This window comes from Ursus americanus, chromosome 10, assembly GCF_024610735.1.
Source record: "Ursus americanus isolate L20-20 chromosome 10, mUrsAme1.1.p, whole genome shotgun sequence".
In the NCBI taxonomy this organism is placed as follows: Eukaryota; Metazoa; Chordata; class Mammalia; order Carnivora; family Ursidae; genus Ursus; species Ursus americanus.
Genome location: NC_142136.1, coordinates 56,308,703 through 56,323,342, shown reverse-complemented (window position 1 = coordinate 56,323,342; position 14,640 = coordinate 56,308,703). Strand labels below are relative to the sequence as shown.

Here is a 14,640-nt window from a genome sequence, read left to right as displayed (position 1 = left end):
TTTCTTTCTATTACTCTTAGTATTTCTCTGCCGTTTATTAAAAACTTATCTTCCAGCTATTATAATTGCATCCATTTAAATTTCATCTTGTTGCTTTGAGATAGAATATAGTTTATATTTTCCAAATGTATTCTTTTATAGAATGAGTTTGGTGCTTTTGCACGTGAATTTTTAGTTTTCATTCATGGAGGTGCGCAATATATATGTTCATATAATAAAGTAGATGTTTTGAAAGCTGGTTGTATTTCTTTTTATTTTCAGAAGGAGAAGTCTTTACCTGGGGTCATAATGCTTATAGCCAGCTGGGCAATGGGACAACTAATCATGGTTTAGTGCCCTGTCATATTTCTACTAATTTGTCAAACAAACAAGTCACTGAAGTTGCCTGTGGGTCTTACCATTCTTTGGTGCTAACATCTGATGGAGAGGTGAGAATAGTTAGCATAAATCTCATTGATTTTTTTTTCAATAAGATTATATAGATGTTTGTAGCAGTCTTAGAAATATGGTCATTTGATTAAAATAACCATCTTCCTCACATTCTGTCTTAGTCTTGTTAGAGAGTCATAGTCCTGGTGGTTATGTCATGAAGTGTACATTTATGTAGTAGGGATTTCTGTAACTGCAAGATTTAAAAGGCTGTAATGTTGCTTCTATATTGCTATATTTGAGGGTTTTATTTGCAAAAAGAAAAATCCCAAAATGCTGGAAAATATGGCTAAGGTGAAGTAGATATTTTAATAATATGTGATATCTGAGAATAGTAATTGCTATTTGTGTAGATAATACCAACAACCTAGTTTTATAAAGTAACACATTTTGTAAGAATGAATTTTATAAAAACTTCTCTGCCTGTGGTGTGAGAATTTATGGATATCAAGCACCTTGAGAGCAAAGATGAGACACTGTAAATACGTGTTATGTCCAGTTGAGACACTTCATAAATGAGCGTGTTTCATGTTTCGATTCCCAGGTGTTTGCCTGGGGTTATAACAACTCCGGGCAGGTAGGCTCTGGATCTACAGCCAATCAGCCGATCCCTCGAAGAGTCACAGGCTGCTTACAGAATAAAGTAGCTGTGAACATAGCATGTGGGCAGATGTGTTCCATGGCAGTGGTCAACACTGGGGAGGTAAGAAAGTTGTTTCTTATGTTGTTTAATAAAAACCCATTTGCCTTACCGGTGTTATACTGACCTGGCATGTTTCTCACAACCGAGAACTTGCTTGCTTCTGTTTCTCATGGACATTGAGTCTCTGGTTTTCCCTCAGGTCTATGTCTGGGGCTACAATGGAAACGGGCAGCTTGGACTTGGCAGTAGCGGCAACCAGCCAACTCCCTGCAGAATAGCAGCTCTGCAGGGCATCCGCGTCCAGCGGGTACGTCCACAGCTCGTTTATGTGTGCCTGTTTTCAAGTCTTCAGTGGCGAAGATAGCAATGTACAGTTTTCTTGGCAGGTGAAAAGTTTAGCTGCTTGATGTTTTCTTCATTGAAATAAAGGCTAAACCTCTATTTTCCTGAATTAAGTTGAAGATGTTCATCAGGGAACTTATGTTTCTAGGCCACTCTCATACATAGCCGTTGGAACATAAATAGATTGTTACAATCTTTTCCAAGGAAACTTTGGCAGTGTATATCAAGAGCCTTGAAAGTATTCATACCCTTTGTTCTGTAGTTTTATTCCTAGGGTATTATCCTAAGGAACCAAAAAGAAAGACACTTATAGAATTAGTGGAGAAGATTTAACAAAAAGAGAAAGAGAGAGAGAAAGAAAAGAAAAAAATGGTAACTTCAAGAAATAACATAAATAATAGTTGTAGCATAATTTAATCAAATAATAAGTTATGTTTAAATAAATTATACTAAATCTGTATGAATGGAGATGATGTTTATAAAGGGTTTTTAACAGTATGGAAATAGTGCTATGTGATATCAAGTAAAAATAAAGATATAGACATGGTGCATGGAGACATGGTACATATTCCTATATCTATATAGAAGTAGAAAAATAATCCTCATCTTGACATTACTTTCATATTTATACTTTTCTACATTTTTTCCACATTGGACATGTTTTACTTTTACAATAAAAAAGGAAAAAAATTCTTAAAAAGTAAAATTGTATTGCATATTCACTCCATACCCCTTCATCTCTGTGAGCGCAATGAATGCCACATGAAGGCTGAACAAACCAGACTCGTGTCACCACAGGACTCGTGCTGAGCTTACTGCAGTTTTGGCCACACACAGGCTAAGCCAGTTCTGGACAAGTACTGGTTACCTTAATGTTTTGCGTCTCTGAGCAAGCTGCCTCTTTTTCTCCTTCTTCATCTTTTTTTTTTTTTTTTCTTTACATCTTTGATTCTTCACCTATCTTGTGAAAGCATATTTGCAGGCCTAAGTGGATTTGGTTTTTCTCTTTCCAGGTTGCCTGTGGCTACGCACACACATTAGTGTTAACAGACGAAGGTCAAGTGTATGCTTGGGGTGCAAATTCTTATGGCCAGTTGGGCACTGGGAATAAAAGTAACCAGTCCTATCCTGCGCCTGTCGTCGTGGAAAAGGACAGGTAATACATGCATTTTCAAAATAACTTGCATGGTCCTTAGTGATAGAACATAGACATGATATAGAATTGTGGGGAACTTTCTGCTAATATTAGAATATTCTTTTATGAGAGCATTCATTCCTTTTTAAAATTGGCTTTTGAGGGCGCTGAGTGGCTCAGTTGGTTGAGCAACTGACTCTGGTTTTCAGCTCGGGTCATGATCTCAGGGTCCTGGGATCAAGCCCATCATTGGGCTCCGTGCTCAGTGGGGAGTCTGCTTGAGGACTCTCTCTCCCTCTGCCTTTCCCCCTGCTCATGCTCTCTCTCTCTCTCTCAAATAAATAAATCTTTTAAAAATAAATAAATAAAATAAAATTAGCTTGTGAACCATTGGGGAGTTTGTATGTTAAATATTCTACTTTCACTTACCCATATTTCAGCTACTCTACACTAATGACAAGGACTAAACCTCCAACAGCTATCCTACTTTATTCTTCTCCCTCACAAATTACCTTTTCCTCCTCCTTATTGTTTTCTGTTTTATATTCTTTTTTAATATAATTTTTATTTTGTTATATTAGTCACCATACAGTACATCCCCAGTTTTCGATGTAAGGTTCCATGATTCATTATTTGCGTATAACACCCAGTGCACCATGCAATACGTGCCCTCCTTACTACCCATCGCTGGCCTGTCCCATTCCCCCACCCCCCTCCCCTCTGAAGCCCTCAGTTTGTTTGCCAGAGTCCACAGTCTCTCATGGTTCATTCCCCCTTCTGTTTACCCCCCCTTCATTCTTCCCTTCCTTCTCCTACCAGTCTTTCTAAGAGGAAGTTGAATAACACTTGAGGTCAATCTTCTGTGGCTTAGGAAAATGAAAGTACCTCAAATCGGGTAGGGTATAAAGCTATCCACTCAGCTACTTATAAAATTGCTGGTTGAAAGGATAGGACTGTCTCATTATTTTAGCTCCCACGCTATCACTATGAGGAAGTGTAAAATGGTTAGAAAATTAAGACACTTTGTGTCTTAACAACAAGCTTGTGTTAAGTAATTAACATACCCAGAATTTTCCCCCAAATTACCCTACTAATCCTGAAAGCCTTTTGAATGTCTCAAACATGGCTATACCACTGCCTTTTCATTCTACATTTTTTTGACACAGTACTGTGGAACAAGAATATTTCATTAGTGTTTCTGTTAAACCAGGGTTATAATCATTGTAGAAGTTAATACTGATATTTCCTTTTTTATTGTGCATATTAATTTTTGTTACATCTGATTTTAAGCAAATATATGGACACATGGATTATCTTGCATTTGTATGCAATTCTTTTGTATTTTCCTGTTGGAATATTTAACAATGAAGGTGAAGAACCAAATTGTCATTTTCAACCCCCTTGATTTTCATTTGAGTGTTATAAGCTTGGCTAATTTTGTTTAACCTGTGTCAAATAGGTTAAAAAAAAAAAAGATCTGTTTTTGATTTATTTCCCCAAAATCTTAGAATATGACCCTGGACCTCGTAAGGACTGGGCAGGAGGAGAGGGACTGGACTCGGGAACCAGCGGGTGTGTGTGGATGCATACAGCCGTGCTGTTTGCATTTCCCGTAAACGTAGTTCAGAACTACTCCGTGCAAAGAGAAGGGACAGTCCTGAGGCTTTGAACAATCACAGAAATGCCTCAGTTTAGCAAATCCAGCCAGTAGGGATATTCGGTATTCAGACACACAACAAAGAAGTGTTAAAGGATCAAGTAAAGGTGTCATGGAAGTAAAAACAACGTATTTGTATGGCACTTGACCATTTTTATGGTGCTGTCACGCTTCACATACATTTTAACTCACCTGTCACTGGACTTGCCAAATCCGCTGCTCTCTGCCCCACCAGCAGCTTGCTCCACATCACACTGCGTGTCCCCGATGGCCCCAGAATGAGTGCCAGGTCTTCTGACTCCAGTCACACTGGGCCAGACGGATTATAGGGCAGCTCGGTGGGGAAGGCAGGAGACGCAGAAAAGCAGGGCATGGGAGTTATGGAGTGCCGGCTCCTTACCCGGTACTTGAGAGTATTGCTTTTCTGTCTATTTTAACAACTCAATTAAAAAAAAAAAACCTTTTTAAATTTTTTCAAATTTTGAATTATAAATGTTTAAAAAAGTGGAAATAGCTATGCACTTGCACGCTCACTGTTGTCCACGTAATCATTCTTTTGGCTCAGAACATCATGGATGAATGTTTTGAAGGAGATATTCCTGCCTTTCTCTCCATGCCTGAACTCCCTGTGGTCATCCCCGAGTTTGCAGCCTCTCCACCACACGAATATTGCGAGGGAGGAATTCGTAAGGCTGCCGGGACTTGTTTTGCACGTACCCACCCTTTTCAGTGACTGAAACTTGCGGATATATTATGACTTATCTCTCAAGAACCTACTTGTGACTCTTGGGGCCCATTTCAGGGAAGTTTGACTAGTTAGGAACAAAAGGATTGAATTAAGGGTGGGGTGGATCTTTAGGTCCTGGTTACCTGTTCACAGAAGTGGAAAGTGAAAATCTGTCTGCATTGGATCCTTTGCTCAAAAGACAACCCAAGGAAAACCTTTAAAAAATTTTCCCACAGAGGTCTACTTCTGATGAAGAATGCTAATAACATTTGTTAGCAATTTATGTTCACATGAAAGTAATTTTAATGACTAAAGTGATTTTCTTCTCTCTAATCCAGTCATTCCCAATCTTTCTGAAGTCTCAATACTTTGATTTACCAGCATTTGTCTTTGTTCCTGAAGTTTCATAAAAGCATATTTGAAGTTAAACTGATTTAAAGCTAACTTTGCCTTGTGTTTTTGTGAATTTTGTGACACCTTGTGATAATTGGTAATATGTTGGCCTCTTACAAAGCCAGGCTTGGGAGTCACTGCTCTGGACCCTTTATTATCATTCTTTGTTCTCCACTCTTCTTGTTCACAGATCACTTTTCTCTCTCCTCATTGTTTTCTGTTTTATATTCTTCCTCGCTCTCTGCATTTTCGTTTCTAGTACCACAGCCATTAAGCTGCGGGCGTTGGGGATCATTCTGTGGAGGTGACACAAATTATTTATTTATTAGCAATGTGTAGTACCTTCTTTTCATTACACATGGCTGCAAAGTAAAATGTGAAATATGCCAGACATCCTGCCAGTGAAGGTTAGCTCAGTTCACAGTCACCGCCTGGTGCATATTAGACTGGAAAATCTGAGCGTCAGAATTTGCTTCTTGGTGTGAATCAGATTTAAGAACAGATGACCTTAGGCCATGGCAGGGTGCCTTGGCAGTTGGTTGGGTCCCACACTTAGGCCTGAAGGTTCCCTCTAAACTTTCTCCACTCTTGTTCCTGTAGCAGCTGCTGCCGTCAGCCAAGCCCGTGCCCCACCCCTGACTTCCCGAGCGCTGCTAGGTGTTCCAGGTAAACGTCCCGAGCCGTGCTTAGGGCAGGCCCGCACTCCACAGCCTTCTGCATCCTGACCCCTTTGCCGTGTCTGTTTCACTCTTTCTCCACAAAGCCGTGTTCCTGCCTCTTGTAAGGGCAAAGACTACTCCCTTTCCATGGAGGCTCATAAAGATATTTCAGAAGCATATGTAGGAATTAAATTATTTTGGTTTTCTGATGTTGGGTAGAAAGACACTGTGTTTCTATCAGTCACATTTTTCATAGAACATCTTCAGAGAAAAGAGATTGTAAGTGGTCTCCCAGAGTTCCTGCAGCCACTGGTAAACACTTGAGTCACCGGAAGAGACTGGTTTTGAATGTGCACCGTGCCGGGTAGCTGATTTCATTTACTGTTCACCGCAAGGCTGTGAAATGACTGCTACCTTGTCTTCTGCTCCCCTCACCCTTAAAAAAGAAAAAAAACACAATAAAATGGATGGTAAGAGTCTAAGTAACTTGGCCTCCCCAGGCTGCTGTCTGACACCCTGCGTATTGCATCCAGCCGTGTAAAGTGTGTGCCGCCGCCCTCTGTTTGGTGTAACATGTGAGGGTAAATGGTAATAGTAGATGACCTTTCTTTGAATAAATGTATTTATTCTATTTCCTTCCCCTTTTTTCTTTGTTGAAAAGAGAAGCCAAGTAGGATTGGCCGTTTTCCCTGTGTGGGCAAGGAAGTTCTTTTGTAAAGCGCACAGTGGAGGTTTGGCCCATTCACTGACTTAACCATGCGGATGGGAAAGGTCTCGCTCTCTGAACTGGTCATTGGGAGTGTGCAGTCTCTGTACGAGGGACGCTTTGCCACTGAAAACGCTTAGTAGTAATTCTGTTAGGAGACCTCTACTGTTAGCTACTATCTGTACACCAGACACTGTGCTTGGTGTTTGACATTTTATCATTTTATTCTCACATACTAGCCTTGCAGTGTGATGAACATTCCCATGGTCATATGGCCTAGTGGTAGAGCTAGGATGCACCCCTACGTCTGTTTGACTCCTACGTCTAGGCTCTTCATCGTGGCACATCGTAGCCTCGTTTCTAGTACTCCTGTCTTTAAGAGCTGAGAGCTGCCCTTGAATAAATCAGTGAAATTGCTTGGGCCACACATGAAAACAATACACCTCAGCCTTCCGAGGCTGGCCACCACAACCATCTCCAGCTTGTGTGATGCCCGTCTTCCCACCTTGGCTGGGAAACATCCAATTAAAGCAGGCAGTGGAGGGATGTCTCCATCTTTCAGTTGCTAGCCTGTCAATGGGGTCTTAGCCACCCCTCAGTTCTGTGTTGTTGAGTCTTTCCCAATTAGTCAATAAAATGACCTATAAATTCCTTAGTCAGATACCATATTGGGGAGAGAAACACACTTAGAGAGAAATAAGCCAGTGATTCAGCCTGCCAGGAACTTAGAACCTAGCTGAAGAGGGAAGACACACGCCCCAGAGAGGATAAAGGCCAGACTGGAGTGTGTAGACAAGATGTGCTTCAAGAGCTCACAAGAGACTTCTTACTTTGGAGCTATTTGAGGTGGGCCTTGAAAGATGGGCAGGATTTCTAAGGCAGAGAGAAAGGAAAGAACATTCTTGAACAAGGGACTTTGTGAATAATAATTTTGAGGGGCAGTGAGTACCTCTGTGTGTTAGCACATAGGGTATGTAGGCAAATGTGATTTGAAAGAGGGCTGGATAGACGTAGAGAACAAATTATGAGAGGTCTTAATGCCACATGTCTGGATTTTATCTTGTGGGAAGTCAGGGACAGTTTGAAAATACTGAATGGTGTTTTCAGAGGCTTGTTAACCTGCCAGCCTTGTGCAACTAGTTTGGTTCAGAAAAGAGAGTCTAAGGCAGAGGGACCAAGGAGGCTGTTACTTTGATCCAGATATGGGGTGTGCCTGACCCAGGGTGGTGGCAGACGGAAGAAATTACAAAGAGAGAATCTATGTGATTTGTCAACTGGATATTCTGAAAAAAAAGTGGTAAGTGAGAAAAGAGAAGAAGTCAAAGATGACTGAAGTTCTGAGCCCTAGTCACTGAGGCTGGTGGTACCATGGCCCGCTGTGACAAAATCAGGATGGTGACCTCACTTAGGGTAAAATAGTTCCCTGTCTTTTCTAAATCTGTACAGTGGCTTATTTTTTGAGAAAATCAATTAGTTCAACAAACACAGGGCTTTCTGCTAGGAAGTATACTGACGACTACCTCCGTGGCCATCATGACCTTACCGCACTAGGTCTAGCGTATGTCAGCTTCTGAAGTCTGCTCTCTTGGGCCCTTGAAGATAGAGTCCAAGACTCAGAACTATTGACCTTACTGTCTGCAGTGTGAGTTGGGGCGGCCCACAACATGTTCCATCTAACACTAAAATTGGTGAAATTTTGATGAAAATATTTCTCGGTATTGGGCCAAGACCTGTGTTAAGTAGCCCAAGTCTTATTTACATCCTTCAGTAAGTCCTGTTTTAAGAAAGTAAATTAGATCACTGTTTGGTTAATTTGTTTTGGTCTCTACTGTTGCATTGTACTTGCCTATCACAACAGGACGGTACATAGTTTTGGAGGCCTGCTGGGTAGAAGTGGTAACAAGCAGGTCTTCACGAGTTGCCATTGAAGGATAGCGAAACTGTAAATAACTGTTGGGTGCCTGAAAATTTAGGAGATTAAGTCTTCTGTTGGTTTTTTAAAATCAGTTAAGGCGAAGGGAAGGAGAAATCAACTTGTTTCTTCTCCTGTTTGCCGTGTTCACTTGGTGTTTATTTGTGAACTTAGAATTATAGAGATCGCGGCCTGCCACTCCGCGCACACGTCGGCGGCCAAGACCCAGGGCGGGCACGTGTACATGTGGGGCCAGTGCCGGGGCCAGTCGGTGGTCCTGCCCCACCTCACCCACTTCTCCTGCACCGACGACGTGTTCGCCTGCTTCGCCACGCCGGCCGTCTCGTGGCGCCTCCTGTCCGTGGGTGAGCGCTCTTTGTCCTTTTGTCCCTCTGGGTGCTGGCCTGAACACTAGGAGGACAGCTCTCGTGCTTTCTGTTGGGATAGGAAGGGCTTTTTTAGGTGCAGATCATATAACTGATTTCTCTCTAATGGGCTCCTGTGAAAGGAAACTAATTTGACGGATTAAGTTTTCCTGAAAGTACCAGAAACCAACCTCACGTACTACATTAAAAGCAATTTTATATGACTGCTTTTAATTTTCCTGGGAAACTGTATCTTTTATTTTCAGCCAGTCTGTTTACTGAAACATGCAAAAATTTCATTGAGTGGAGCCGTTTGGGGCTTTCTCATTGTTGTTTTGCCAGATTCACAAGCAGATGTGTGTGAGGCTCTTAATGATGACAGAGACGTGAAAATCCGTATGTAGGGGAGAAAAGCATTGCTCAGTTGGTCACGTATTTCGGGTATTTTCGTGAGGGTGCGCAGAGCGGTGCTGCATTCTGGCCTGCATTCTGTGTCTGTAGTTAACCCTAGAAACATTGGTGTTCCTCTCTCAGAACCCGACGACCACCTTACAGTGGCCGAGTCTCTCAAGAGGGAATTTGACAACCCCAACACCGCCGACCTCAAGTTCCTGGTGGATGGAAAGTACATTTACGCACATAAAGTCCTTCTCAAAATTAGGTAAGGAATCACTGATTTTGAGAATTGAAGTAAATACATTCACTATGTTCTAGGTGTCCACAGAACTCCGCTAAGTAAGGCTGGTTTTGCCCGAGGAGCATACAGTGCCGCCGGGGAAACACGGTGTACGGACACGAGAAACGAGAACCAGCGGGGCCGGTGTAGTGGCCTGGGCGCGGGGCGGGGGCGTCAGGGAGTGAGGGCTCGGCTTCCGTAGAGACCTTGCAGGTGGTCTGTGCGCCTTGGCGTTAGAGCAGCTGGCTGACGCTTGGCCAGCGTGGTCTGGGCTTCAAGCACCACGTGGGCCGCTTCCACAGAAGGGGCCTTCCCCGCTTAGGAACCGAGCTTTGTCACCCTCCCCATCAGTTGTGGGATGGTGAACTTTGAGATGCTCGGAAAAAAGAGAAGGTGAGGCTTTTGCAGGCCAACTGGGTAAAGTTAACACAGATGATAAAATCGGATTTATTGATGTATAATTTTTGAGCAACGAGCTGCAGCCACTTGAAGTGTGCAGTTTGAGGAGCTCTGACGTATCTATATATATATTTATGCCTATGAAACCACTGCCCTAAATCAAGATACAGAATGTTTCTGCCGCCCCTCAAAGGCCCCTCATGCCCCAACCCTGGGGCAAGCACTGATCTTTCAGTCACTCTAGATCAGTTAGCATTTTCTAGAAGTTTATGTTAATAGAATGATACAGGGTGTAATCTTTTGTGCTTGGCTTCTTTCTCTCAGCATAATGATTTTAAAAATCATTATGTTGTTGTGTAACAGATGTTTAAATTCTGCCCTGATGAATCACAAACTCAGCATGGCATTAGTCTCAGGTTCACCTCTTAGGTCAGGCCGTACAACATTTGTTCACTCCCACCATAGCTCGTCAACCTGCATGGAAGAGGTGGGGGCTGTTAGTTCGCTGGGGCTGCTGTAACAAAGTGCCACACACCGAGTGACTTCAACAACGAAAGTGTATTCTCGCCCAGCTCTGGAGGCAGAAGGCCAAGATCCAGGTGTTGGCAGAGTGCGTTTCTCCTAAGGGCGAAGTCATGCCTCTCCTCCAACTTCTGGTGGTTTGCTGGCCGTCTTTGGCATTCCCTGACTTGGGGCAGGATCACCCCAGGCTTTCCACGGGGCTCTCCCTGTGTGCACGTCTGTGTCCAAATTCCCCGTTTTTATAAGGACACCAGTCCTATTGGATTAGGGCTCACCCTAATGACCTCATTTTAACTTGATGACCTCTGTAAAGACCCTTTCTCCAAATACCATTATATCCTATGGTCGGGCATCAACCTATGAATCTGGGGGGACACCATTCAGTCTAGAGGAGGAGGTAAAGAAACAAAATTCCTCTGCGTTCATGAAAATAAACCCACCTGATTTCCATAAGTGCCGCTCAGTGGCCGTGGGGCAGGAACGCGGCCTGGGAGCACAGCCCCGGTTTTGCCTCGAGCGGCGGCAGAGGCGGCTCGGCTTCGGCGGGTATGCACCTGCTGCCTTGTCCAGAAAGGGCGGGTGAGGGAGCTTCCCGGCTGCCAGAGGAAGCAAGGGACCAGGACAGGGACATGAAGGTGTGCGACTGGAAGCGAGTCCTGTGCGGTGCTGTGTTCTCCCCTCGTCCTTGTCGGTTCCCCCTGGGAGCCCCACGAGGATGTGTCTCTCCGGGGTCGTCTGCTCGCGCTGGAGCCAGGGCCCCAGGGCTTCTGTCTTCCTTCAGGTGTGAGCATTTTCGTTCTTCGCTGGAGGACAACGAGGATGACACCGTGGAAATGAGTGAATTTTCGTATCCTGTTTACCGAGCCTTCCTGGAATACCTGTACACGGACAGCATCAGCCTTTCTCCCGAGGAGGCAGTAGGTAATGCTACCAGACTTTTCCAAGCCATCGGCCACCTGCCGAGTAACTGGCAAGGCGGACGTGGCTGTGAGGGCAACCACAGACGTCGTTCTCCTGTTGTAGTCAGACCGAGCTCTTTTCCCTTGTTACTGCTTCATACGAAGGCTGACTCGGTAGCTGTCAGACCGTCAGCGCTGTGGCCGGGGTGCCATTCTTCGAAGCCGGTGTGTGTCAGTAACGTAGGTGACCCTTTAGCGGCCACACCGGCTGCCTCCAGGTGTTTGCAGTAGGAAAGGTAAAATGCACGTAGTAGTAATAAGGCCTGCATTCCTGTAAGCAGGAACTTCCCTCCAGATGGCTCCGGGACTGAACACTGTGGACCTTCTGGGGCCTTCTGTCCCGAAGGCGGTGACCGCACGTCAGGCGTAGGGACGGTAAAAGAGCGATACAGGTCATCAAACAGGCGCAGAGTGAAGGACCTCCCACATCTCAGTTCACAGCCGTCAGCGGTACTGTTGACCAGAGGCGCAGAGAATGAAAGAATTTACTTCCATAAGGAACTAAAGGGTTCAGGCCTCAGAGTTTTACATTAAATTTTCATTTCACGTGTATACATCCAGTATCACTGTTGACCAGATCAGCATTTAGTTTTCCTCAGGTAAACAGAAAATCTGATTTTGAAGTTTTGTAGTTTTCCTTCCTTTCTTCCACAAATGTCGTAGTGCCCATGCCCGGTATGTGCCGCAGCTCTGGCCCTGCCTGGGGAGCTGGCATGCGGACGAGTGCAAGTCCTCACAAGCCAAGCCAGGCCGTGAGTCAGGAGGGCCGGGAAGGCTTCCGTGAGGAAGCGCGTGCGGCAGAGAGCCGGGGAGGCAAGAGCGAGCGAGCGATAGCCAAGGGAAGAGCCTTCTAAACATGGGAACTCACGTCTACGCAGTGAGTGCAGAGGTCTGAGACAGGAACAGACTGAGCATGTGGAGGAAGAGGAGGAAGGTGGGGTGGGGGAGTGAAGTCACTGTGGTAATATTAGATCAGGCAGCGGGATGTGGGTGAGAACATGCCTGCCCTTGGAGGCCGTGGTGAAGAGCTTGTTTTATTCTTGGTATGATGGAAAGCCTTGGAAGGTTTTGAGCGTGAGGTTTGTGTTATTTAGGATTCGCTTTAGCAGCAACATTTAAAAAAATTTGGTGTAAATAGTATAGTTTCTCTTGGACACAGGGACACAGTGAAGGGCATCCCACGTATGGCCCCTGCACCCACGGGCCAAGGCTGCGTTTGCATTACCTGTGGCAGGACGGAGGAGGGGACCATGAGGAAGGGGCAAAGGGCAAATCCGTGTCTCTTAAGGGAGGGTCCTGGACGTTCCACTTATTCCAAACCATGGATCAGAGATGGCCTAGGACAGCACCCCAGCTGCATGAGAGGTTGGGGAAAGCGGTTGTGGAAGAAAGGAAAATGGATCTGTGTGTATACGGGGGGTGGGGGGAGCAAGGAAACTAGCAACTTCTACAATAGGAGTGATGTGATTTGTTTTCTTTTTTATTTAAATTTTTTAATTTAAATTCTAGACAGCATATATGGTAAGATTGGTTTCAGGTGTAGAATTCAGTGATTCATCACTTACATACAACACCCAGTGCTCATGACAACAAGTGCCCTCCTTGATGCCCACCACCCATTGAGCCCATTCCCCACCCACCTCCCCTCCAGTAACCTTCAGTTTGTTAAGAGTCTCTTTTTTGGGGATGCTTGGGTGGCTCAGTGCGTTAAGCATCTGCCTTAAGCTCAGGTCATGATCCCAGGGTCCTGGGATTGAGTCCCACATCAGGCTCCTTGCTCAGTGGGGCGCCCTTCTCCCTCTGCCTGAAGCTCCCCCCGCTTGTGCTCTGTCTCCCTCTCTCAAATAAATTAAATCTTTGATTTAATTTAAGAGAGAGCAAGGGGAGGGGCAGGGGGAGAGAGAGAGAGAATCCTTAAGGAGACTCCCCACCAAGCACAGAGCCCGACACAGGGCTCGATCCCAGGACCCTGAGATCATGACCTGACCCGAAATCAAGATGAAATATGTTCGCTTCTCATACTTTGAAAAATATACCTTCATTGAGAACTGAAAGGCAGGCTTGAGTTTTAGTTGGAATTTAGAATTTTAGGACTCCTTAGAGTTCCTCGTGGGAATGCACAGGAAGGACAGACCCCAAGCCTCCAGCTTGCGGCCTGCCATCTTTCTTTACCCACCTCCAGCTACACTCTGCGTTACAAGGGATGTGTGGGCATCCCAGCCGGTAGGTACAAGCTCCATCTACCCCCATCCTGGGCCACCGTTGGGGCCTGGCATCTGGGCACTGGTGGTGTGGTCTGGAGGGAAGGAAATATCCACATATGTGGCATCAGGGCCAATTAGGGAATTCCAGAGTCCCCAGTAACCTAAGTGTGGTCTAGGCGTGGGTGCATGGCTCCTTGGCCACAGTGGGGAATGTGCCTGGAGGAGACACAGATCCAGGCTGTCTTGAGCAGGGGCTCAGGGCAGGGTCTTCTCTGAGGGCAGCGTTTCCGTGATTCTGAAGCTCAGGAGGGTGTGGGGCTATATATAGGAATTTGGGAGTTTCTGAGAACTGACCAGAAACAATTGAGCCATCCCAGTTCTCAAGATTTCAAAAGATTTCAGTTCCTCCATTAGGCCATAGGCCCTTCTTCAATAATTTTGATAGTACTGGTCATGTTACAATGAAAACAAGTTTCCAGCCCAGTCCTTCCACATACGCACAACTTAGTAGCAGAGAGATGGAAAAACAGTTGATGTCAGATTGATGAAATCCCGGCTCTTTGTGCTTTAGGCCTCTGCAAAGCACCTTGCATGAAAGGTTAGCCTGCAGTAGATGTGACCCTTTTCTAGTAGAGGACTCAGCTAACCTTTCGATCAGACGGCACGCCAGGCCTGAGTGTAGACCTGGCGAGAGAGTGCGGGCACTGCTGGTCTCCTGCGGCTTCGTCCCATTCACGTGAGGGCAGGAGGAGCCTCGCGGTATTTCTAGCCAGGCCTCCTGCCAAACAGCACTCCTTTCATAATGACAAAGTATTTCTAGCATTCTTTATACTAATTAATAAATGACCTCATGGAGATCTAGAGAGCCCTATCCCTGGCTTACATAGATTTCTTACTCTGTGGTGACTGATC

General features: G+C 45.0%; 1 protein-coding gene across 7 annotated transcripts in view; it reads left to right on the top strand.

The window, feature by feature from the left end:
- The window catches only part of RCBTB2 (RCC1 and BTB domain containing protein 2), a 44,725-nt gene that overhangs the window by 25,551 nt on the left and 4,534 nt on the right, over positions 1-14,640 (top strand). For 6 of the 7 annotated variants that reach the window (XM_045796816.2, XM_045796815.2, XM_087865151.1 and 3 more), the window contains 8 exons: positions 262-428; positions 974-1,132; positions 1,272-1,379; positions 2,428-2,570; positions 5,927-5,992; positions 8,778-8,968; positions 9,503-9,629; positions 11,347-11,486. In XM_045796816.2, the coding sequence (XP_045652772.1) occupies positions 262-428; positions 974-1,132; positions 1,272-1,379; positions 2,428-2,570; positions 5,927-5,992; positions 8,778-8,968; positions 9,503-9,629; positions 11,347-11,486 (1,101 nt within the window). The remainder of the gene's footprint in view (positions 1-261; positions 429-973; positions 1,133-1,271; positions 1,380-2,427; positions 2,571-5,926; positions 5,993-8,777; positions 8,969-9,502; positions 9,630-11,346; positions 11,487-14,640) is intronic. The other variant, XM_045796818.2, reaches the window with a different exon arrangement.